The sequence below is a fragment of the Lampetra planeri genome, chromosome 21, assembly GCF_965212315.1.
Source record: "Lampetra planeri chromosome 21, kcLamPlan1.2.h2, whole genome shotgun sequence".
Lineage (NCBI taxonomy): Eukaryota > Metazoa > Chordata > Hyperoartia > Petromyzontiformes > Petromyzontidae > Lampetra > Lampetra planeri.
The window spans coordinates 10,808,511-10,831,836 of NC_136127.1; the positions used below are offsets into that span (position 1 = coordinate 10,808,511).

Below are 23,326 nucleotides of genomic sequence, written 5' to 3' on the forward strand. Positions count from 1 at the left end.
GGTTACCCGTACCCGGCCGGGTACGGGTACGGGTACCCATTTGCGACCCTGGTGCGGCCGGGTACGGGTACGGGTAAGGAATCAAAACCCGTTTGCGACCTCTGCCATGTAACCTCCCAACCCCCAACCCCGCAGCAAACCTATAACACCTGTTACACATGGCCTTCACGTACCAGAGATCTGCCCAGGCTCCAGCCTGCTTAGCTTCACAGGTCCGACGAGATTGAGCGCCGCATTGCGGGCGATATGGTCATCGTGATTTACCGTGTTACAAAAAAATTGTGCGTGAGCAGTGAGCAGCGAGCAGTATCACCTGGTGGCTTCTTCTGTCAGCCGGTCGGGGTCCCGGACAAAGTACTTGACTCGAAAGCTCAACACGGTTGAAGATCCTTCTGTGTTAAAATACAGAGCGCCCCGTGTTAAACGTGCAAACCCCTCCGTGTTGAACGTACACACCTCTCCGCGTTGAAACGCGCGCGCACACACACGTCACTGCGCTAAAAAGTGAGCCAAACCTTATTCAGTGTGTCTCTCTCCCTGTCTCCTAATTTTTCCAAGCTTTTGCAGCGTGCCACTCATTGACATGCTAATTTCTCTAACCTCTCTCTCTCTCTCCGCCCCCGCCCCCTCTCTCTATTTAAGGCCTCGACACAGAGGCGTGGTTTCTCTGTGTGCCTATGTATGTATCTCTCTCTATGTATCTCTGTGATATCTGTCTGCTTATATTTCTATCTATATGTCTCTGGTTCTGTGTTTTATCTCTCTCTCAAATTTAGCATTCTCAGGAAGAACGTAATCAACCAGGGTAGGGTGTTGACTGTTATGTTATCCGACTCTCTGTTGTATTACATTACATTTCTAAGTTTACTAGATTTGTGTTTCTATTTCATTTATACCTGACGACGATTGCTTGTGTTGCAATCGAAACGTCGTATGCTAGTATTTAATTCATTATTTTCTCTTTATACGTCACTTTACCGAAAGAACCAAAGAGTAATCTTTCATTCCACGGAGTCCAGTGCAGACGTTCCACTTTGTCGGGTACCACCGGACCAGGACTAGGGGGTGCCGCAACTTAAGTGGCTCCAATTAATTTCAAGTGGCCAGCAACAGCGAATTAAGTGATAACCACTTGAAATGAGCGAGGCTATAAAATGCGATCCACTCTTACTGGCCGTGTGTGCCTATACAAAGCGGCGCTGATAAAGTTTTAGCCACCTCAGCTGCTCCCGATTTCTGCTGCGGCTCACGGACCCGGTGTCGAGTCGACGGTTACTCGGCAGGGCTCGGTCAACAAACATTTTGCCGGAAGCGTTGATCAAGAACCCATTAAAGTCACCGGCACGCCGAACAACGTGCGCAACGGCGCGGATGCGGCTGGGAGAGACGGTCCTGCGGGACTTTCGATCAGTGGGCAGCCGAAAGTGAAAACGCAGGAAGCCCCGTAAAGCGTCGTTACCATCGGCGGTCACTGAACCCAACGCGAGAAACGCGACGTGAGCGAAAATCAATCGGCGCTGCCGACGACGCCACTGCCGGCGGACCGACCCAGGGTTAGATTTTATCTGCGGTGGACGTTTTCAACCGGGTACCGCTTTGCCCGCTGGAAGTCATCAAACCGGCCACTGCGGCGCTTTCTGGAGGCAAGGGGTTGCTGGATCACGCAGAGGTTTGTGAAAAGCCAAAAACCCGCTAATGGACTGGGAGGTCTTGAAGACGAAACGATGCTTTCCCGAATCAAGATGAACCGATACTCTCCGATGTACCAAGACTTGCTGTTTGGGTCGCGGTGTTTTCTGGAGGCAAGGGGTTGCTGGATCACGCAGAGGTTTGTGAAAAGCCAAAAACCCGCTAATGGGCTGGGAGGTCTTGAAGACGAAACGATGCTTTCCCGAATCAAGATGAACCGATACTCTCCGATGTACCAAGACTTGCTGTTTGGGTCGCGGTGTTTTCTGGAGGCAAGGGGTTGCTGGATCACGCAGAGGTTTGTGAAAAGCCAAAAACGCCCACCGCTGGCCTGGGAGGTGGCCGGTAGATGGGACCGTACGGCAAGTGGGATCGTGGATCCGTCTTCGGATGCGTGGTGGGTTTTCTCCGGGCGCTCCTGAGTTTCTCCCACGTGCAGTAAAGAGCCCGTTTCTAACACCAATTCGGGGCCAAACCTCTCCCCCCCCCCCCATGCAAGGAACCTCAGGAAAAAAAGTCTTGAGACTCAAGTGAGCGCTAACCTTGATAAACGTAAATTAAAATTTTTGTGCACACGTCAGGGATTTAAATTCTCAACGAATTAAATTGTTTTCTTTCCCCGTCACCGGAAGAACTTGATCGGGTGGCGGGCAAGTGACCAAGGAGCGGGGGCCGCAGCCACAAGCAAGCGGTATACAGGATGTGGTGTGCCGAGGGGGACGGCGTACTTACTTCCGAGCTGCTTCTTGATCGGCTTGCTTGGATCGAGCCATTTCTGCGGGGAGAGAGCGAGCGACAACATCACGCTCAGCTTCACACTCACTCCAACGGCGCTAACAAAGCCTGCGGCGCCAGGAATGAAACTCAGGCGCAAGTACATCGGCTCCTGCTTTGCCGACAGGCTCCTATCGATATCACTGGTCAACACACTTTTTTCTGGCATAAGGTATTCTAACGGTTTTAAGGTAATTTTGGGGTGCTGATTCCAAATGTGGCATTAGTTTTTGTCTATCACATCAGGTTTTTGAGATATCAAATATTGCATTTTCAATAAAAACTGCAGAAGAAAAATATTAAATAAATGTGGATATCTACATAAAATTATATTATAAACACACTATCCTAAAAATAGAGCACCATATTTTAACACTAAAGCAGTCACTGACTCGCACAACTTGCAATCATAAGTGACAGAGTTAATTTCGGGTAAAATCAATGAAAATGGGGTATGCCGATAGCATAAAAATGAGATGTGATAGAGCAAATCTGAGATCAGATTTGGAATCAGCACCCTGAAATTAGTCTAAAACAGCTGCAAAAGTCCAGGCCAGAAAAAATGTTTTTTTTGTTGACCAGTGTATTCACTCAACAGAGCCACGCACTCACACAGATATCCCCCCATACACTCACACAGAGCTGTATACTCACATCAAGACTGATACATTCACAGAGATTCATAGACTCACGCAGAGACCCACGCAGAGACCCACAGGTTCCCACAGGGGAGGGACTCACACAGAGACTCATACTTCCATAGAGACCCATAGACTTCGTATAGAGACGCACAGACTGGCATAGAGACCCATAGACTCGCAACATAGAGACCCATACACTCGCATAGAGACCAACAGACTTGCATCACAGAGACCCAAAGACTGGCATAGAGACCCATAGATTAGCATAGAGACCAATAGACTCGCATCACAGAGACCCGCGAATGCCGCCCTATAAAATAAACATGCCCCCCCCCCCCCATTTCTGTGGGGCGTCGTGACATGTGATCGCATTTGGACGTTGCATAAAATCAACTTGCATCTGGATTCTTTGTGTACGCACGAGCGCTCGCGTTAATAGTGTGGCCTGGACAGGTGTCACGGATTTCGAGTGAATGGCGACGATGAGCGATAACCCACACTCGAGAGCGAGCAGGAGGAGGAAAAGCAGAGCAGAAGGAGACGGCGTGGAATCATCCGACGGAATGATTCGAGGGGCGGTGCGTTCGCCCTGGTCATCGCTGCGGGGCGTGTGCAGTAGTCCCTCGGTTAACAGTGACATCGGTTCACGGTTTTTCGGTTAAGGTTTCGCCTCCCATAGAGGACACCATGATTTCGACTAACGTTAACATTTTGACTAACGTTAACATTTTGACTAGTGGTAACCAATTTCGACCAATCTGAGCGCTCGAAAGTGGGGCTGAGCCATGCCCTCAGCCAATCAGCGATGGCCATTTATGAGCGTTTACACCTCGACTTGGCTTTGTTTACATTGTTACGTTTTCTATTTTGGCAGTGGAAAAAGCTCGCTTGCAGACTGGGTGATTTTTCATAATAAAGGTTTTTGGGTTCTATTGCGACCTAACCCAAAAATCTTTATCACTAATAAAATTAGTCGTGAAGGCCTCAGTGATTTTTACTTATTTTTCAACTTACAATTGAATTCTATGAACAGTTATTTTGTGGAACGGATTAAAAACGTCAACCGAGGGGCGACTGACTGGGCCACCCGCTTCACAGCGGACGTTAAAGAGCGGGGGGGGGGGGGGAGTGGTTTGTCTATCGGCGTCACGTTCAAAATCACTAAATGAGGATTACAAACGCAGCAGCAGCTGCCGCATCAGCAGCTGCTATGTCGCTGCCCACGACCATGAGACCACCGCGGACCGAGTGTGCGAAACGCAGCAGCACCCTGCCTTTGCTCCGGCCCCACGCGATGAGAACGACATCGCCAAACGCACTCAACTATCAGTTGACCGCGGAGGCAACAGCGGCGGCGACGGCGAAAAGACGACGCGTCGAAGACGGGAGAGGAAGTTCACTCATCCCGTGGAGCACACGTGAAGAAGAGGTCAGAGGCGCTTCTGCGGTCAGCCCGCGCGCGTTTACCCACCGGGCCGGCCTTGCCCTCTCCCGGGATCTGCAGCCCGAAGAAATCGCGCTCAGCCAGCTGCAGGTACGTGCAGACGTAGTCCAGCAGCATCTGGGCATTCTCCTGCTTCTGAAGGCCACGCACACGGAGAGAGAAAGAGTGAGAGAGCGCTCGGCACGGCAGCGCAGCGCTCAGCACGGTCGGCGGACAGCGGACTCGGCGCACGCGACTCCCGGAGCCAGGGACGAAGCCGAGAGAACACCCCGAAGCGTGCCGCCGTCAAAACGTCTTTTCGAGCGAATGAACGACGGTGCTCGTCGCTTGTGAACGATCGATCCTAGAATCAGGGCGGCAAGGGGGGGGGGGGGGGCGCAGTGGTAATGCTCGCGCCTCACAGACAGAAAGGACTGGGTTTGATTCCAGACTTGGGCCGCCTGCCTTTCAGCGTGGAGTTTGCATGTTTCGCCCCCTGTTCTGCATGGGTTTTCTCTGGGTTCTCCGTTTTCCTCCCATAGCTAGAAAGAAACATACAATGGAACTGGTATTGGCCAAACATCCCAATGCTGAAAATCCACTTGCAACCTACTCTATTTGGATTACACACAACAACATTGCCCCCCCCCCCCGCCTCCGCTGTGAAACTACAGAAGACTATATCCACCTGTGATGGCTTTGCGCTGTAAGAATATGAAACTACGAAATAATATTATCACGATTATTTGTGCTCGTTCAAGAGAAGGTTCGGGAACATCACCAGCGCAGTTCGGGGAGAATGAAACCATCGAACCGGCCACAGTAGGTAGAGTGAAGAGCAAATCATCAGCGAAGGGGACCCCCTCCCCTCCTCCCCTCCCACCACCCACCACCACCCATCCCCCCTTCCCCCGATCCATGCTCGGTCAGCTTGCTCCGAACCCTAACGACCCGCGGCCCTCGCCCACCGAGCGCTAATTGGTGCGAGCGCTCGGGCAGATGTGGGCCATCGTCCCGCCACCCCGTGCGTGTGTGCGCGTGTGTGTGTGTGTGCGTGTGCGTGTGTGTGCGTGTGTGTGCGTGTGTGCGCGTGTGTGCGTGTGTGTGCGTGCGTGTGTGCGTGTGTGCGTGTGTGCGCGTGTGTGCATGTGTGCGTGTGCGCGCGTGTGTGTGTGCGTGTGTGCGTGTGCGCGCGTGTGTGTGTGTGCGTGTGTGCGTGTGTGTGCGTGTGTGTGCGTGTGTGCGTGTGTGTGCGTGTGTGTGCGTGCGTGTGTGCGTGTGTGTGCGTGTGTGCGCGTGGTGTGTGTGTGTGCGCGTGGTGTGTGTGTGTGCGCGTGTGTGCGTGTGTTTGTTTGTTTTGGAGCGGTAGTGTAGCGGTTCCCGCGCTTCGCTGCGAATCCGGTGACCCAAGTAAAATTTTCGCTCGCAGCCAATCATGGTGACGAATATCTGAACCATTCCTGGGCCTTCCCTAGGTCGACTCAGCCTTAAATGAGTACCTGGCAGGATAAGCATTGGGAAGACAAAGGAGATCGGGTGTGTTGTTGACCATATCGCCCTGTCATTCTCCATTGAGATTGCATGCTAACAGCACTTGCCCCAAAAGTCTGTTAAAGGCTACACGGGGGACGCGTGTCTTTGTGTACGTGTGTATGTTCCTGCGAGCGTGCGCGCGCGTGAGCTTTCCAAAACAAGCGAACAAGCCACTTACGAGGATTACAGCGAACATATGGCTGGGACTGCGTGAGGGCAACAGGGAGGAGTGGTGGTGGTAGTGGTGGTGGTAGTGGTGGTAGTGGGATAGGGGGTGGAATCGCTGGTCTGCAGAACAGGCGGCGGAGATATGGAGACGTCAGTCGGGGCAATAGGATTGGAGGTTGGGATATGGGGCAGCAGTGAGTGTCAGTGGAATATGGAGGTGCGGGTTGAGGAATAACGGCATGGGGGCAGTCAATAAGGGGGGGGGGGGGGGTGATGGCGTAGGAGAACCTTGGGATAGGGGGCGGTAGTAGGGGGTTGCAGCATGGCGTGCGGCGGGATAGGGGGCAGAGACTCGAATGGAGGAGGGTAATGGGATGGGGAGATCGGACGGAGGGCAGCAGATGGGGAGAGCGACTGGCACAATATACGGGGGCCGGCGGCACGTGGGAGCGCCAGCAAAGGGGCAACGGGGCTCAGGGGCAGTGTCTGGAGGTGGTAGGACAGAGGCTGGCAGGGGAAGAGGGCGCGGGATGGGAGAGGAGGGGAGGCAACAGAGAGAGTGACAGGAGGCAAGGGAATAGACGATAGCAACATTGGGGGGCAAGAGGATAGCGGGTGGCAGTGGGGTGGGGGCAAATTAGCGGGAGAGAACGGGGGGGGTGAAGGTTTGCGAAACAGCAGCAGGAAAGGGCGGCGGGGTAGAGAGGAGAAGAGAAAAATGGGGGGGGGGGGGGGCGGAGGGTGGCAGCCACTGTGGGTAGGGAGAGAGCCCCCCTCCCCCCACCCCCCCTCCCCCCCCTCCCCCAGCGCAAGCGCATGGAGCGCGCGGCGGGGGCGTCGATAAGAACGGCTCCCCGGGGGGCATTTGAGGCTCCCGCTCCGGGGCAATCCATCACGCTCGCCTCTAAGTGGGTCCCCGGTTTCGTGCACGCCACATGTCGCCCGCGCTCGCAAACGAGCAAGAGCGGGGGCCCGCCCCCCCTCCTCCCCTCCCCCTCCTCCCCCCGGCGTGCTCGCGAGCGTCCAAGCGGGTCCGAGGCTGCCACGCGGCAAAACACAAAACAACCGCGGCGAGTTTGTCCAATCTCGTGATTGTCGTTCGACAAAATAAAATGCGGTGGTCGCCGTCGCCGCCGTCATCGTCGTCGCTCAAGGGGTCACGCGGTCCAACGATCCATCTCGCTTCCGCACGCAAGCCGATTCCATCGTTCCATCTCCAAGGTGGCTGTCGTTTGCAGCCTAAAGAATGCGGCGAGTTTCCAAAATTTGACGGCCGCCGAGCAAACTAAAACTCAACAATTTTTTATTTAACCAGGTAAGGTACCCATTGAGAAGTGACCTGGCCCCAAATGATAGCTCAATGAAGTGGCTTATCACGCGGAAATTTATAGCAACCAAATACTCTAAACGCACGTAAAATTCGGAGGGAGAAACCGGAGAAACCGGAGGACCCGGAGAAAAATCCACACGACCACAGGGAGAGAGAGAGAGACACGTAAACTCCAAATATACAGCAGCAGGCGTCAGGGTCGGGATCAAACCCACAACCTCCTGCATGCAAGGCGAGGTAGTTAACATCTCCTAGCCACCGTGATGATGATGGAGAGAGAGACACGTAAACTCCAAATATACAGCAGCAGGCGTCAGGGTCGGGATCGAACCTACGACCTCCTGCATGCAAGGCGAGGTAGTTAACATCTCCTAGCCACCGTGGTGATGATGAGAGAGAGAGAGACACCGCAAACTCCAAATATACAGCAGCAGGCGTCAGGGTCGGGATCGAACCTACGAACTCCTGCATGCAAGGCGAGGTAGCTAACATTTCTCCACCGCAGAGCAGATGGAGCGAGGAAATCTGGCCGCGTGTGCAAGGAACGGGGGGGGGGGTGGCTCGCTTGGGCCGCCTTCATCCAGCTGCGGAGTGAGCATAGTGGCACCGGGACGACAGCAGCGAGGGCCGTGACCTTGCCGGCAGCGCGAAGCAGCCACGGCCACGAGGAAATTCCGATTATTAATTCCTGTTACCACGGTACAACAAATACGGCACGACCTCAATCCCGCGAAACGTTACGGAACAGATTTACGTCGTAAAAAAAAAGTGCCGGCCACTTTTGGGAGTAAATTTGCCGCTCGCTGGCGTATCGGGTTTTCCAAGAAGCGTTTAACTACCGTGCATCTGCTGGGCAGTAATTTAAAACAGGAATCCCCACCCCCGCACGCCCAACCGCAACCAAGCTCCCAACAAACCCCCACGCCCCCACGTGCTTTTACCACGCCATGGCCGCGGAGATGAACAGCCGTGCGCTGCTCAGAGGTCCCCGCACGCAAGGGAGCGATTGCACCGCGCCGACTCGGAGGAGGACGAGTGGGCTGGCTGGGTGGGTCAGGTGGAGGGTGGCTGGGTGGGTCGCATTGGGGTGGGTGCATAGGTGGGGGTGGGTGGGCTGGGGGAAATGCTGCACCCGTTGTTTCTCTGAGCGGCCGAGCGAAACAGCGGTACAACCACGTGCGTTTTAACTTCTTCCGCAGGTTGCGCCGTTCAGCTTCTCCTCCGCCACGCAATCTGGGGGTTGCGGTGTGTGCACTGTGCCTGGTTCGGCACGATGCCCTCCCCCCCCCCACGTCAGTGCCAGATTATCGTAGTAGCAAAAGTGGCTACATATGCACGTGGATGTCCAAGTTTATGCTGCGTAACGTCGCAGCAGTTGGCGTACACTGCTTCAAATCTCCCTTGTTTGGAGACTATAATAAAAACAACTCTAAAACAATTGTTATCTTACCAGCTAAGGCCCACTGAGCTATGCTGCTCTTTTTCAGAAGCGATCTGGTCACAAATGATAACCCAACGAAGTGGCTTTTTCAGGGTAAAATTCATAGCAACCAAAATACTCCAAATGCATATTGATTATAAATGTGGAGGGAAAAACCGGAGTACCCGGAGAAAAATCCACGGGACCACGGGGAGAGAGAGACACCGCAAACTCTAAATATACAACAGGCATCGGGGTTTGGATCGAATCCACGACCTCCTGTATACCAGGCGAGGGAGTTAACATCTCGGTACCGTGGTGCCCCTAGCAACGTTGCTTTCAATTTTCTCAACAACGAATACAGACGTTGCTGAAGAGCGCGCTTTCTCCAATCACCGCGTCAAGCTCTCTCTGCCCGCCTCTCTCTCCATCTCCACCTCTCAGCACGCCTCGCAACCAAAACCGCGGATGATGGGCGGTGTGGTGGCGGGGCGTGCAGGCAAGCGATTGGGTAAGTGGAAAGGGGTCTGGCTCGAGCTGCAGGTCACCAAGTGGGTCGCTGGGAGTGGCCATGCAGCAGATGCGAGCCCGTGATAGCGCTCTCATACTCACACAAAGATCCCTCCCCGTGTAGTCTTACCAGACTGTTGGGGCAAGTGCTGTTAGCGAGCAGCACCTATGAAGGCCGGCACGGCACACGAGGGGGTGGGTGGCCGGCACCACGCCCGACCGCTTTTGGCTCCCCAGTGGCGATGTTTACACATCGCACCAGCTACTCATTTGTGTGTGTGTGCGCACACCCGCCATTTGCCACTAAGTGGCGGTGACGTCACCACGCCGCTTGCGCCAGGCTCTGTGCACGTTAAGGCCAGGTGAGGTGTCGAACGCCCGCCAGAAAGAGATGACTGGACGGACCCAGGTGCCGTGGGTCGACTGACTGAGATGACTGGCCGATGAACCACAGGTGGTGCGCGCGCGTGCGTGGCAGCTCCCAGCACACAGCTCTCCAACGTTTCGGCGTGATTTCCAGGAAGTTACACTTGTGCGAAAGAAGGAACGTGCGGTTTGCTGGAAATTCAGAAAAACGACCGCTGGAAGAGTGCCCACGGGTATTTTTCGCGAAGCGATGCAATTTGCAGGCACGCCACCACCGCTTCCCGAATGCACTCGAGGCACGAGTTTGAATTCAATCCACGACTTACGCAGAGGCCGTACCCAGCAGTAGCAGCGGCAGCGGCGGCGGCGGCCGGGGCAGACAGCATTGCGTTCCCAACAATCGCGATAATTTAATACGTTTGGTATTCCGAGCCATTCTCATAGCGCGGGGCGATCGCGATGGCAGGCGCGGCAGTGTTGCACAGGCGGGTGGCTATCTGGAGCCTGCCAGCACGCAGCGACGTCGTCGTTGCCGTGCGGAACCTCGGCCGAGTTAATCCCGCGGTGTCGCCTTTCAGCGTTGGGACGTTTGGCCAATACCAGTTAAATAGATTTGTTTTAATCTTATTTGGCTACGGGAGGAAATCGGAGAACCCCGGAGGGGGTACACGCAAGGGGGGCGAGAACACAAAAACTCCGCACGGACAGAAAGGCAGGCAGGCGCCCGAGTTTGGAAGCGAACGTAGGCTCCCTCGGGGCGGGGGTATCGGTCCCCGGTGAACGAGCGGGGCCGACTGCGTGTGCGCTCGGGGACGGGTTCACGGAAACTACCGCCTGCGCCTCCCGGTGGTCAAGCGCTGCCTGGCGTCGAGGCACGCCACTGTAGATCGCCCCCCTCCCCCGCGCCACTACCGTGGGGTTCAGGGTCTCCACGTGGGGAGGTGGGCGGGCAGGCGGGCGGGCGGGCGGGGGGGAAACCGCGGCCGGAAAGCCGACAGGTCGCCAAAAGCCCCAGCGCGTGCAAGCAGCTACACGTGTTCCTATTTCTGAAAAAGTTATTGAACGAACGAGATGCCAATCGGCACACGTACAAAAATTCCGCCGCGCGCCCCCCCCACCCCTCCACCGCCATCAACAAAACTGAGTGCCATCACTGTTGCAAGATAACGTTTTCATTCAGAGGGTGCCTTTCAAACACCCATAATGACTGCGTTGTGAAGAGCGCGCTTTAGTGCCGACGAATTAGTCAGCCCAGTCCTCTTTTGACATTTGCAGTTGTGTTCCTGCCCCCCCCTCCCCGCCGCCCGCCCGCCCGCCACTCTCTCTTCCTCCTTCTCTTCCTCTCTCTCCTCTGCTTCTCGTTCCTGCTTCAGATCACCACTGGCTTCTACTCTCTGGATGCGTCCGTGTCTCTGGGACACGGCGCTCGCTTGCTTTATTGACAAAAACACGAATTAAAATAACGGCCGGAAAAAAACAAAAAACGGACACTTCACGGCACTGCCAAACGCTCGTCAAGCATGAGCTCTGTGACGTGCATTTCAGGGGTTCAACCGCGCGTGCCTGAAGAAGACCCCCCCGGGCACGTAATAATAATAATGATGGTATAATAAGAATGCAATTTGTAACGCGCGCAAATTTGCGGACGGAACGGCCGCAACTCAGAGGCGCGGAGCCAAGCTCAGAGTCGCTCGAAAAGTCAAGTCGTCGAGGTGAGTTTTTAAGTGACTCTTGAAGGAGACGATGGAGGTGACGCTGCGAATGTGCAGAGGGAAGGCGTGCAGCGAAACGTCGGACATCGTGCCGAACAAAGAGCGGCACCACCCAAACGAAGCACATCGGACGGCTGTACGCTGCGCCTGGGTGAGTGGAGGCTTCTGGGCCGTGCGATTCCTACGCAGGGCCCGGCCTGGCTCGTACTTTGGCCGGCGGACCGCCCTCGTTGGTAACGTTCCCGTAGTGCGGCGAGACTGCGAAAACATACGCGGCGATACGCGACCCTCACCCACCTCCCCCCCCTACTGCCAGTGAGTGGTTTTTTATTCGCCAAGCCGCGTGCCACTGCCAAGCACACGTTGGATTACCGAGGGTATCCCTCGATACGGGGCACTTTGTCTCAGCGGTTCTAATTATAAAAACTCAATGGTTCCAGTTGATTGCGGGTTAAAGCGTTCGCAAGAGACGCTGCTGGGGTCCTTCTCATGAATGCTCCGCAAAGCCGTTTGGGCCATCGACAACGAACGGCACTTCCCAGTCGAGGCCAATTACTCAAGAGGGCCCCCCCCCACCCTCGTGCGGGCGCCACCGCCAGATGTGACGACCCGACTTAATTATTGACGTCCGGTCCCTTCTAACTACAGTGCCCACAGAGCGAATGCACGAGGCACGCGCCCGGGACCGACGCACCGATTCCCATCTATTCACACGCGCACCAAACGTTGCCCCCCGCACCTCCGATGAGCACGGTTGCCTACGTACGCTGCGAAAGAAGTTCAACATGCATGCGTACGTAGACACGCACGCACGCAGCGAGTTGTGCGGGCAAAGGATCGATTCTGTTCCGCTTGGATGCGTTTCTCTACAATCGGTTCACGTGAACCCCCCCTCCCTCCCCCACTTCCCCCCCCCCGCTCCCACCATACGACCACTGAAGCACAGGCGCACGCTTCAGATGAATAAAACCGATCCGGGGCAATGATTCCAATGTGCAGTCCCAAATATGTGGATAATTTATTTCCCCGAAAATGGTAAATTTGGAAAGTGACACCGGCACGGAATTGGCCACTTCTCGCAAATGACACCAGGGGAAACCGGTGACGTCCGACGTGAAGCAGACAGCGTGTATCTACCATGAACACACCGCAAGTAATAACATGCCTAACCCGAGCCATCACCAGACTTGCCTAGCCCTAGCCGTAACTCTAACAAGCCTAGCCCTAGCTCTAACACACCCTAACATTCCCAGCCCGAACGTGCCTAGCTCCAGCCCTTACTCTAACACATCTTACCCAGCCACGCGTATCTCTGGCTGTCAGCCTGCTCACCTCTCACACAAGATCACCGTGACTCTAACAAGATAGTCATAAGATCACCGTGACTTTAACAAGCTCCACGGTGGCTAGGAGATGTTCACTACCTCGCCTGGTATGCAGGAGGTCGTGGGTTCGATCCCGTCCCTGACGCCTGTTGTATATTTAGAGTTTGCGCGTTCTCTCTCCCAGTGGTCGTGTGGATTTTTCTCCAGGTCCTCCGGTTTTTTCCTCCACATTAAAAAATCAACAAGCGTGAAGACTCATTGGCTGTCATAAATGTCCACGTGATAAGCCACTTCGTTGAGCTATCAATTGTGACCACGTGACTTCTGAAAGAGAGCTACGTAGCTCTGTGGGCCTTACTTGGAAAAATAAACATAGTTTAGTTTTTTGTTTAAACCGCAAACCGCTGCTACCTCTGGGCCACGCTGGGTGGTAAGCATCCCTGATGCTTAACTGAGCGCTTGGTGGTGCTCCGTCGACAAACCTGAGCCAGTGGTGGAAATTCCACATCCCTATGACAGGGGCTATAATATCTCCATAGAACGACCACTTTTGAGTAATCATAACACGCAAAAAAAACACAACCTTCCGTCATAAAGTAACAAAAACAATCCAAGCATTACGTAAGCGTGGTTGGCTATATAACCATTAACTCACCCGTATGACTAAGCGGAGGAATGTACCACTGCTCCCTCCACCTTCCCTCCCAATCACATCCGACAGTGCCAGCAGCAGCACCAGCAACAGTACTAGCAGCAACAGCACCAGCAGCAGCAGTATCAGCAGCAGTATCAGCAGCAGCACCAGCAGCAGCAGCAGCACCAGCAGTAACAGCAGCAGCAACAGCACCAGCAACAGTACTAGCAGCAACAGCACCAGCAGCAGCAGCAGCACCAGCAGCAGCACCAGCAGCAGCAGTAACAGCAGCAGCAACAGCACCAGCAGCACCAGCAGCAGCACCAGCAGCAGCAGCAGCACCAGCAGCAGCAGTAACAGCAGCAGCAACAGCACCAGCAACAGTACTAGCAGCAACAGCACCAGCAGCAGCAGTATCAGCAGCAGTATCAGCAGCAGTACTAGCAGCATCAGCACCAGCAGCAGCAGTAACAGCAGCAGCAGTACTAGCAGCATCAGCACCAGCAACAGCAGTATCAGCAGCAGTATCAGCAGCAGTAACAGCAGCAGCAGCAGTACTAGCAGCATCAGCACCAGCAACAGTACTAGCAGCAACAGCACCAGCAGCAGCAGTATCAGCAGCAATATCAGCAGCATCAACAGCAACAGTACTAGCAGCAACAGCACCAGCAGCAGCAGCAGTACCAGCAGCAGTAACAGCAGCAGTACTAGCAGTGCCTTCTTCTGCCGGCCGTCAATCGCGCGCGACTGCAACTCTCGCGCCCCCCGCCCCCCACATCGCTGACAGGAAAAATGAATTTGCAACAGAACTCTCCCTTGACCTGCCCTCCCCACGACTGCCAACCATCAGCAAGTAAATGACGGCGAAGCAGCCCGCACGCCCGCACGCTCGCCCGCTCTCCGCTAAAAACACAGTGACCATGTGGCTCGGCCACTAGCCTCACTCTCCCGTCCACCGCCCACCCCCCTTGTGAGTTTTCAGAATGTACTGCGAATTCCTGACAAAGCGTATGCACTGGGAGTGAAACGTCGGACATCGTGCCAAGCAACGTGGCGGCGCAAACCTAAAAACGCATCGGACGGTTTTTCTTTTTGACTCGCGGTTGCCAAACGCAAAGACGACGGGCGACCAGCACCAAGCAGGAAGCGTTGATGTTGTAAAGGACGAGTCGGTGGGTCTTATTGGGTTGAGCAGGCTTGTGAGGAATTCATCTTCTTGGTTCTTTCGGTAAAGTTACGTAGAAGGGAAATAATAAAATAATAAAAATAAAACATAATAAAATAATTCTCACGACGTTTCGGCCACAACGCAAGCAGCCGTCCTCAGGTAAAGAACAGGTCTGTCGAGAATGAAACACTCTGTCTTCTCGACAGACCTGTTCTTCACCTGAGGACGGTTGCTTGCCTTGTGGCCGAAACGTCGTGAGAATTATTTTATAATGTTTTATTTTTATTATTTTATTATTTCCATTCTACGTGACTTTACCGAAAGAACCAAGAAGATGAATCCCTGCAGTCACGAAAGCTTTAAATCGAAATTGTAAGGAATTATCAAGTCGAGCAATGGGAGGGAAGAAGCAGATAGGAAATAGTTGTAGTGAGCGAGCGAGCGGGTTGGTGAGCGAGTGAGAGGGTGTACGCGTGTGTCCGATGCTGTGACCTGCAGCAGCGGTGGTGGTTGAACACGGTGCGGATGCGACAAAGCTGTCAATCTGGTCGACCGAGTCAGCAGCATGGGCGGAGGAATCAACGAGCAAAGTTCGTGGCAACAGTAAGCACGGCGCTAGCGACATGGGGAGTGACGAGAAGGCGTCCGATCACCGCCGGCGAGCGAGCGATTAGTGCGAATCGGTGAGCGTGTGGGTTCGTCAATCACGGCGACGTGCTTTGTCAGGAATTGCCATCAGGTGCAGTGAGCTAGGAACGGGGTTGCCATACCCCGGATACGTCGACAGCTACACGGACGGCACAGCCGCGAAATCTTACACAGGGGGGGGGGGGGGGCTTTGTTGTCGTCAGCGGGCGGGTGCGTGTGGCGTGGCGGTTTTGGGAGCGGTCACGACAGCGGGGAGGCGATGGGGTCGGGGGAGTAGATGGGGAGGTGGTGAATAGTGCGGGGGTAGGGGGGGGGTAGGGGGGGGCGTCACCCAAACCGCAGGTGCGCTGCGGCCGAGAGATGAGGAGGGGGGCGGTGCCCTCCGCCGCCCTCTCTCTCCGGGGCGGCATTCCTTCGTCGTTGGCGGCAGCGGCGCAAACACGCAGCGGAGGAGGAGGAGGGGGCGCCTCCATTGCGTGGCGCGCTGCCCGGACAGTAACATTTTTGAGATCTGCAGTGGGAGGCGGTAGGCCGACCGGTTGGTTGCGAGAAGCCTCTCTCGCCTTAGATGTTGATAAACACACCGCGCAGCACGTACGCTCCCCCGGTGCGAGTTTGAGGTTGCAGCGCCGTGGCGCCGTTCGCCACGGTGGGGGGGGGGGCAATCACTCTCTAAAGAAGCAACCGCAAGAGGACAACTTCGAGCAACTTTTAATCAGGCTACGCACAGTGATGTTTGGAGGAGCACGGTGTTGTGTGGCGTGGCACGGTGAGATATGGTGCGAGTCAGCGTGGCGCGGTGTGTCTCAATGCGGCAAGGCGTGGTACAGCGTGGCTCAGAATGGCACAGCGTGGCACGGCGTGGCAGGGCGTGGCATGGTGTGGCACGGTGTGGGACAGCGTGGCACGGTGTGGGACAGCGTGGCACGGTGTATCTCAATGTGGCACGGCGTGGCACGGTGTGTCTCAATGTGGCATAGTATGGCACAGTGTGGCATGGCATGAGACGGCATGGCACAGCGTGGGACAGCATGGCACGGTTTGTCTCAATGTGGCACGGCGTGGCACAGTGTGGTACGGTGCGGCATGGTGTGTCTGCACGCGGCACGGTATGGTACGGCGTGGCTCGGAATGGCACGGCGTGGCACGGCGTGTCGCGGTGCATCTCAATGTGGAGCGGCGCGGTACTCACGTTGACGGCGAAGACGTGCCGCGAGCCGTCGAGCAGGCTCACGCTGCAGGCCACCGTCACGCCATCCCGGTCGCGGCTCGGCTCGCCCGGCTTCCCGCCGTGCACCCCCGCCGCCGGCAGCCGGAAGCGCGCGCTCATGCCTGTGTGCCGCCAGCCTGCACGGAGACAACGACAAAGATCCCCCGTGTAGCCTTACCAGACTGTTGGGGCAAGTGCGGTTGGCGAGCGGCACCTATGAAGGCCGGAATGGCACACGAGGGGGTGGATGGCCATTACCACGCCCGGCCGCCTTTGCCTCTAGCGGCGATGTTTACGCACCGCACCAGCTACTCATTTGGGTCGATCTAGCGGAGGCCCGGGACTGGTTCAGATAATCGCCACCGGTGTTGGGCATCAGCAGGAATCGAACGCGGGTCACCGGGTTCGTAGCGCAGCGTGCCAACTGCTATGCCACCACCCCAGTTGTGACGACATGAACTCACAAACACACACACGCAAGCACACACAAGCACACACACACAAAAACACACAAGTACACACACACACACAAAAACTAAGATGTCCCATATTATTGGTTCTTTCGGTAAAGTCACGTAGATAGAAAACAAAAATCTAAATTAAAAGCAAAAAACCCACGACGTTTCCATCGCAACACAAGCGGTCTTATTCATCTACGTGACTTTACCGAAAGAACCAAGACTATGAATTCCTGCAGTCACAAAAGTTCGAAGTCTAAAGACGTCCCAGTATAGACTTTAACACACAAATCCGCCGTTACATTGTATTTTTGTGCTCCCACAAAAAGCGTTAACAGCTCTTGCCCCAAAGTACAGTCTATACACACATACACGTCCACACAAAAAAGACAAAGCTCCCCCGTATATGTGCGGCAAATGCCATTCGCGAGTAGCAACTATGACGGCACACGAGGGGGTGGGTGGCCAGCACAACACTCGGCAGCCTTTGTCTACCCAGTCGTGATGTTTACACACTGCACCAGGTACTCATGTCAGGCCGAGTCGACCTAGGAGAGGTCCAGGGACCGGTTCAGATAATCGTCACGGGGTCTCCAGGTTTCGTCGCGCAGTGCGCTAACCGCTGCACCACCGCTCCCCCCCCCCCTCCCCGCACAGACGTACACACGCAGGTACAAGCGAGCGAGTGTGCGTGGCTGGCTCTCTGCAAGCCACAATGGGGTTGGTGGTTATTGCACTCACAATCTCGCCATCACTGTTCTCGGGTAGCAACTTGGCAGGAGGGCTCTAACCACCGACACACTGCGATTGGGGTGCGGCGGCGGTGCCGCGGTGGCGAAACGGTTAGTGCCAACGCGCTACGAACCCGGCAGCACGGGTTCGAATCCCGGCCACAGCTGCCACCCGCGTGGCGAGCGGTGTCCGACGGCGTGAGGTGGATGGGGGGTTGGTTAGGATTGTTGATGGGGGGGGGGGGTGAGGAGGATGGGGCCTTCGTTCAGCTGCGGATTGAATCCGGGCTGTACAATTGAAAATTAAGAACCGAGCGTGGAGAGCATGGCCCCAATCAAAACGAGGCGGCCATCGAGAGAGATTTCAATCACTTTCCCGATTTTCTTTCCGTTTGTTCACCGCTGTTGCAACGCACGGACTCTCCACCCCGATAGCCAAACAAACTCCAGCACCCCCCCCACCCGCGGCGAAACAACGTCGATAAGCTTCCCAGTCTCAGCTCACCGGCCCTATCGGAAGCAACGACGACAATGTGTACACAGCGACCGGCCGACCCAACGCACGGAGCGGACGGAGGCCTACCCACGCCGCGCCGGGGTCGTTACGGTTCGCCGGGTCAATTCAGGTCACCGAGGTCCGGTTCGGAAAGATCGTTCTCGCCAGCGGTGTTTCAGCCGCGGCCGGGGAAGCCGGGCGCGCCGACCGCTGCGCCACCGCTCCACCACCACCGAGGCCCCACGCGGCGATCCCAACGGCCGGGTTGTGCCGCGTGGTTAGTCCCCACCGCGTGCCACCTGCCCATTCACTGACCGCGGCGCGGTGAACCCTTGGCTCCTCCCACCCTCAACCAGTATATATACAAGGATGGTTTTCTTGGAATTTCTCTCACTTGATATAGCAATCGTGCTGTGACGGTTCCACCTGCAGACGGAAGCTTGTGTTGCCTCCGAAACGTCGTGATTTTTATTTTATTTTTTATGTTATGAATTTTAATTTTTTACCTACGTGACTTTACCGAAAAAACCTAAGAATATGAATCCTTGCAGTCACGAAAGCTTCAAATCTAGAACCATTTGACACCGCTGGGCGGACAGAGGCGGTGGGGAAGAGTGAGAATTTCAGAAACGTGCCCAATCGTTAGGACTGTGGGGGCCGGGAGGTCGAACCGGCGGGGGCCGGGAGGTCGAACCGGCGACCTCCGGACGCGCAGTCTGGAGATTCCTAGGAGGGTACACGATCGACAGCGACGTGCCGGTGTCCGCGCGGTAACCCCCACGGTCGTGTGGGGGGGGGGGGGGGGGGGCGGCGGGCGACGTTCCCTGCGTTTGCGCCAAACCAGACGGGCAGAAGAGTCCCGGCGTCAGGCCGGAAAGAGCCGCCGGTCGAGGAGACGCACCGCCGCTTCTCCGCCAACCGTTACCGCTGCGCCGCTCGTGTTTGCCTTTCTCTCGAAGCCGGAAACTTTAAAAATAGCGTCTCGCCACTGTCGGGCCAAGAACCGCAAGCGTCAAAAAACGGCAATAGGATCCCCCCGCGCGTTGACGTCAACCGCAGCGGCCATCGCTGGTACGGAAGAAATGGTCTCTGCCAGAGGAATGTGGATTTTCCACCGGCGGCGGCTTGAGGTTCGTCGGCAGCGGGGGGGGGGGCCGGGGGGGGCCAAAGGGGGCCCCCCCCCCCAACAGTCGCGAGAAGCACGGCTCCTGCCATGGCAAGCTCACCGGGACATCGGTGGCCAACAGCAGCGGGGAATGTTTAAATCGGTCTGTCCCGACGGCCGGGGGCGTCGCTCCCAGACGATTGGCACGGGGGTTTGGCTCCGTGCGGTGCGAAGGAAACAATTCCACCGCGTGGGTTCCTCGCGGTTGTAGCTGCTCGCACGGCTCTCTCCCGACGCGTGTGTTCAGGTTTGCGCCGCGAGCTGCTCGGCACGGAGCCCGACGTTTCGCTCCGCGTGCTGCTGGGAGCCCCGACGGCAGCGGTGGCAAGCGCACGGCCCGCGGGCCGGACCCGCTTCCCCGAGTCCCCTTCCTTTCGGCCCGCCACGTGTTTACATTTTCATGGCTATATTAAAAAATATATATATACATTTTAAGCTTCTACCTAAATTCAACCTGCATTTAAACCGGACGTTGAAACGGAGGAATTGGCGGGCTCTGCCGAGGAAAAAAATAAATCAACTCTCTTTTCGGATTTTGAAAGGGTAAATAAATACCGTATTCATCATGCATTTAATTCTCGTTGGCCCCAACTGTGTGGCCTGCTGGAGGTTGCATTTGAATCCAAACCGGCCCACCGTCCGATTGAGTTTGACACCCCAGCTCTACGGGAACCGAATGAGCGTCAGCGTGCCGAACAACGCACGGCTCGGCCCGAGGACACGACTGAGAGCGCCACATCAGAAGAAGCTCCCCGGCGTCTGCTTCCACAGGCCGTTCTCTTCACCAAGTCGACGCGATTTCCCCGCTGTAGCGAGCACAGACGCATCGGGGCTCATCCCCGAGCCAGTGGTAGGAATTCCTCATGCCGATGGCAGAGTCGGCAAGTCTATCCATCCAGCGACCAATGTTCACTTTCCAACCAAGTGGTAGGAGTCACTCCCCCACGTTCCAGATATAAACTCTGTCATCTCGTGCCGCGGACGCCTGATAGCACGACACCAACTCGACGAGTGTAAACAAAAATAAATGTGTTTAACCCCCCCTCCCCCCCCGCTGCGGATGTCAATGCCCTGTCGCGTTTTTCGGGGAGGGCTGAGGTCAGGGTGGGGAAGGGACGGAGAGGAGGGGGAGGATTGGTCGATCAGGGAAGGGGCGCGGGGGGCTGCTACGCACGGTTCTGAGAATTGGATATTGGTCAAAGTTTTCCCCGACAGACTTTCGCAACAACTACCTTTGCTTATGGCAGCCGCCCCCCCAACCTTCCCCGGACTGCCTGTCCATTTCCTGCACATGTGAGTGTGTGCGTGCGTGCGTGTGCGTGCGTGCGTGCGTGTGCGTGCGTGTGTGTGTGCGTGCGTGCGTGCCTGCGTGCGTGCGCGCGCACGTGCGCAGCGTCATCTCAGTCAGTCGACCCATGGCACCTGGGTCTGCCCCGTGACCTCCTGCCTGCGGGCGTTCGACGCTTCACGTGCCCTCAGCGTGCACATAGCCTGGCACACTCAGTTGCGAATGGCGGTTGTTGTTGTGGGCAGCGATAGTGCTGTGGTCGACGCAATACCCTGACGGAGGCGTCAGGGCGATCGGCAGGGACCAGGAGGGATGGCGACGGCGTGGGGAAGCCTTCATCCGGCGGTTGGTGGGCAGCGGCTCGCGATAACGACGACGACGACGACGCCACTCGTCGTTGAAGCTGGACTCGTGTTAACCCGTTGCTTAGTTGCGCCACGGTGGCGAGATGTTAACTACCTCGCCCGGTGCGCAAGAGGTCGTGGGTTCGATCCCGACCATGACGCCCGTTGTGTATTTGGAGTTTGCGTGTCTCTCTCTCCCCGAGGTCACGTGGATTTTGTTTGGGTCCTCCGGTTTTGCCCTCCACATTTAGGGCCAACATCACGCGTTTTAGAGTATTTGACTGCTATTGATGCCCACGTGATAAGCCACTTCGTTGGGCTATCATGCGGCCAGGTCGCTTCTGCTCAGCGGGGCCTTTCCTGGCAAAATAAAAACAGCTTCTATATTTTATTTTGTCAACACAAGAATTGCTGAGTACGTGTGTGTGGTAGAGTTCGTGTTTGCGGTTGAGTCCGTGTGTGCGTTTGAGTCCGCGTTAAATTAAAACACATTTTAAGCGTGTTGCTTACCCGTTGTTGAGTACACACGCGCGACTTGAACAGGACATGTACAGGCGGCACAGTCATTCAAGCGGCGCAGATTCCTCTCCCGGGGTGGGGGGGGGAGGGGGCGAAGGTCGAATTGAGCAATTGCCGAGCTGCGCCGGAGTGGCGCAGATGGTCACCGCGCCAGGTTAGGTGCACGCTTTAGAGCCCGCGGAGTGGCCGAGGCTTTTAACCGACGGGAAGTCCCGCGCCACACAACGCCTCGTCGTAGCTTTGCAACTACCGCCACCCCCCCGCCCATGAATGACGAAAATAAACACACGACGTCGCTTGGACGGACGATCGCAAAGTGATTGCGGCAAGCACCAGTGCATGACAACATCGAGCCCGGGTGCGCCCGCTCTCATTCCGCGTCTGAAAGCTAAGCTAAGGTTGGGCCTGGTTAGCAATGTGCTTGGATGACAGACTGCGTGGGAATACAACTCAAACTTAAACGAAACTATTTTTTATTTTACCAGGTTATGGCCCACTGAGCTATGTAGCTCTTTTACAGAAGCGATCTGGATACAAATGATAGCACAACCAAGTGGCTTATTGTCACGTGGGAATTTAGAGCAGCCATATACTCAAAGCGCGTGATGTTGATTCTAAATGTGGAGGGAAAAACCGGAGGACCCGGAGAAAAATCCACACGACGACGGAGAGAGAGAGACACGCAAACTCCAAATATACAGCAGCAGGTATCAGGATCGAGATCGAACCCACGACCTCCTGTGTACCAGGCGAGGTAGTTAACATCTCCGAGCCACCGTGCCTACGTCCCGGGGTTTTGCTGCAGGCACAGCAACGAATTCATAAATCCAAAGCGTGCAGAGTTTTGAGTGTTCCTCCTCCTTCGTACGTGTGGCATTCCCCCCACAGGAAGCAAAACACTGGGATCATGGACACGGCCAGACATCCCAGTGCGGCAGGAGACTCGGTGATGCTCCACCGCGTGCGATGGCTCCGACGGTTTGAGAAATTCTTGATGACAGGAAGCAAATGGAGCGGCGGCGAGGAAGCCACGTGAACTCGGCAAACCCGGGTTCGATTCCAAACCCTTCGCGGAACCCGCACGCGCTGACCGGCGCGGTGAAGTATGGTGAAAAAGGCCCCCAAGACTGACATTTTAATTCAAGAAGCGCGGACGGACGGCGGGTAACAGCAGATATATTATAATAATAACTTTGAAAAAACGAGGGGAACACGCAGCAGCGTTAGTTCGTTGTTCGTTCGAGGAGCCAACGGGAACGAGTCGGCCCAAGACCAAAACGGCAAAGCGCTCGCAGAACCTGCAGCCGTCGTGATTTCGGCACGAGATAAACCAAAACGAATTATCGGCCGCGGCAAAGCCAACAAGCCTGCGCACGCACGCAAGCACGGCCCCGAGCGGCAAGCCGAGTTTGTTTTGAGAAACGAGTTTATTGTGTGGCGGCGGCGGCGGCGGCAGCCAGGGCCTGCCAACTCACGGCAACGGCGCACGCACATACCATCGCTGTGAGCCGTGCGAGAGTGCGGACCGGGGCAGGGCACGCTTACGTCAAGCGCACACCCCGAGGTCTCACCTTCTCTCCCCCCCCACCCACCCAGCCCACTCACCCCACACACGCCCAACCCTGCGCTCGTCGCTCGCCGGTCCTGCTCGACGTGACAAACCCCGCTCGCCGCAAAGCTCTCTCATCCCTCCCTCCCTCTCCCTCTCTCACTCACCTCTCTCTCTTTCTCTCCCCCCCCACTCTCTCCTCCCCCACTCCCTCCCCCACTCTTT

The 23,326-nt window shown here is 56.0% G+C and overlaps 1 protein-coding gene across 1 annotated transcript in view; it reads right to left on the minus strand.

Annotated features, from left to right (window-relative positions):
- LOC144724666 (tyrosine-protein phosphatase non-receptor type 4-like) overlaps positions 1 to 23,326 on the minus strand; it is a 59,368-nt gene that overhangs the window by 33,442 nt on the left and 2,600 nt on the right. Inside the window, 4 exon segments of the mRNA XM_078603964.1 lie at positions 314 to 392; positions 2,422 to 2,464; positions 4,576 to 4,683; positions 16,534 to 16,688. Coding sequence (XP_078460090.1) covers positions 314 to 392; positions 2,422 to 2,464; positions 4,576 to 4,683; positions 16,534 to 16,671 — 368 coding nt within the window. The 5' untranslated portion in view covers positions 16,672 to 16,688.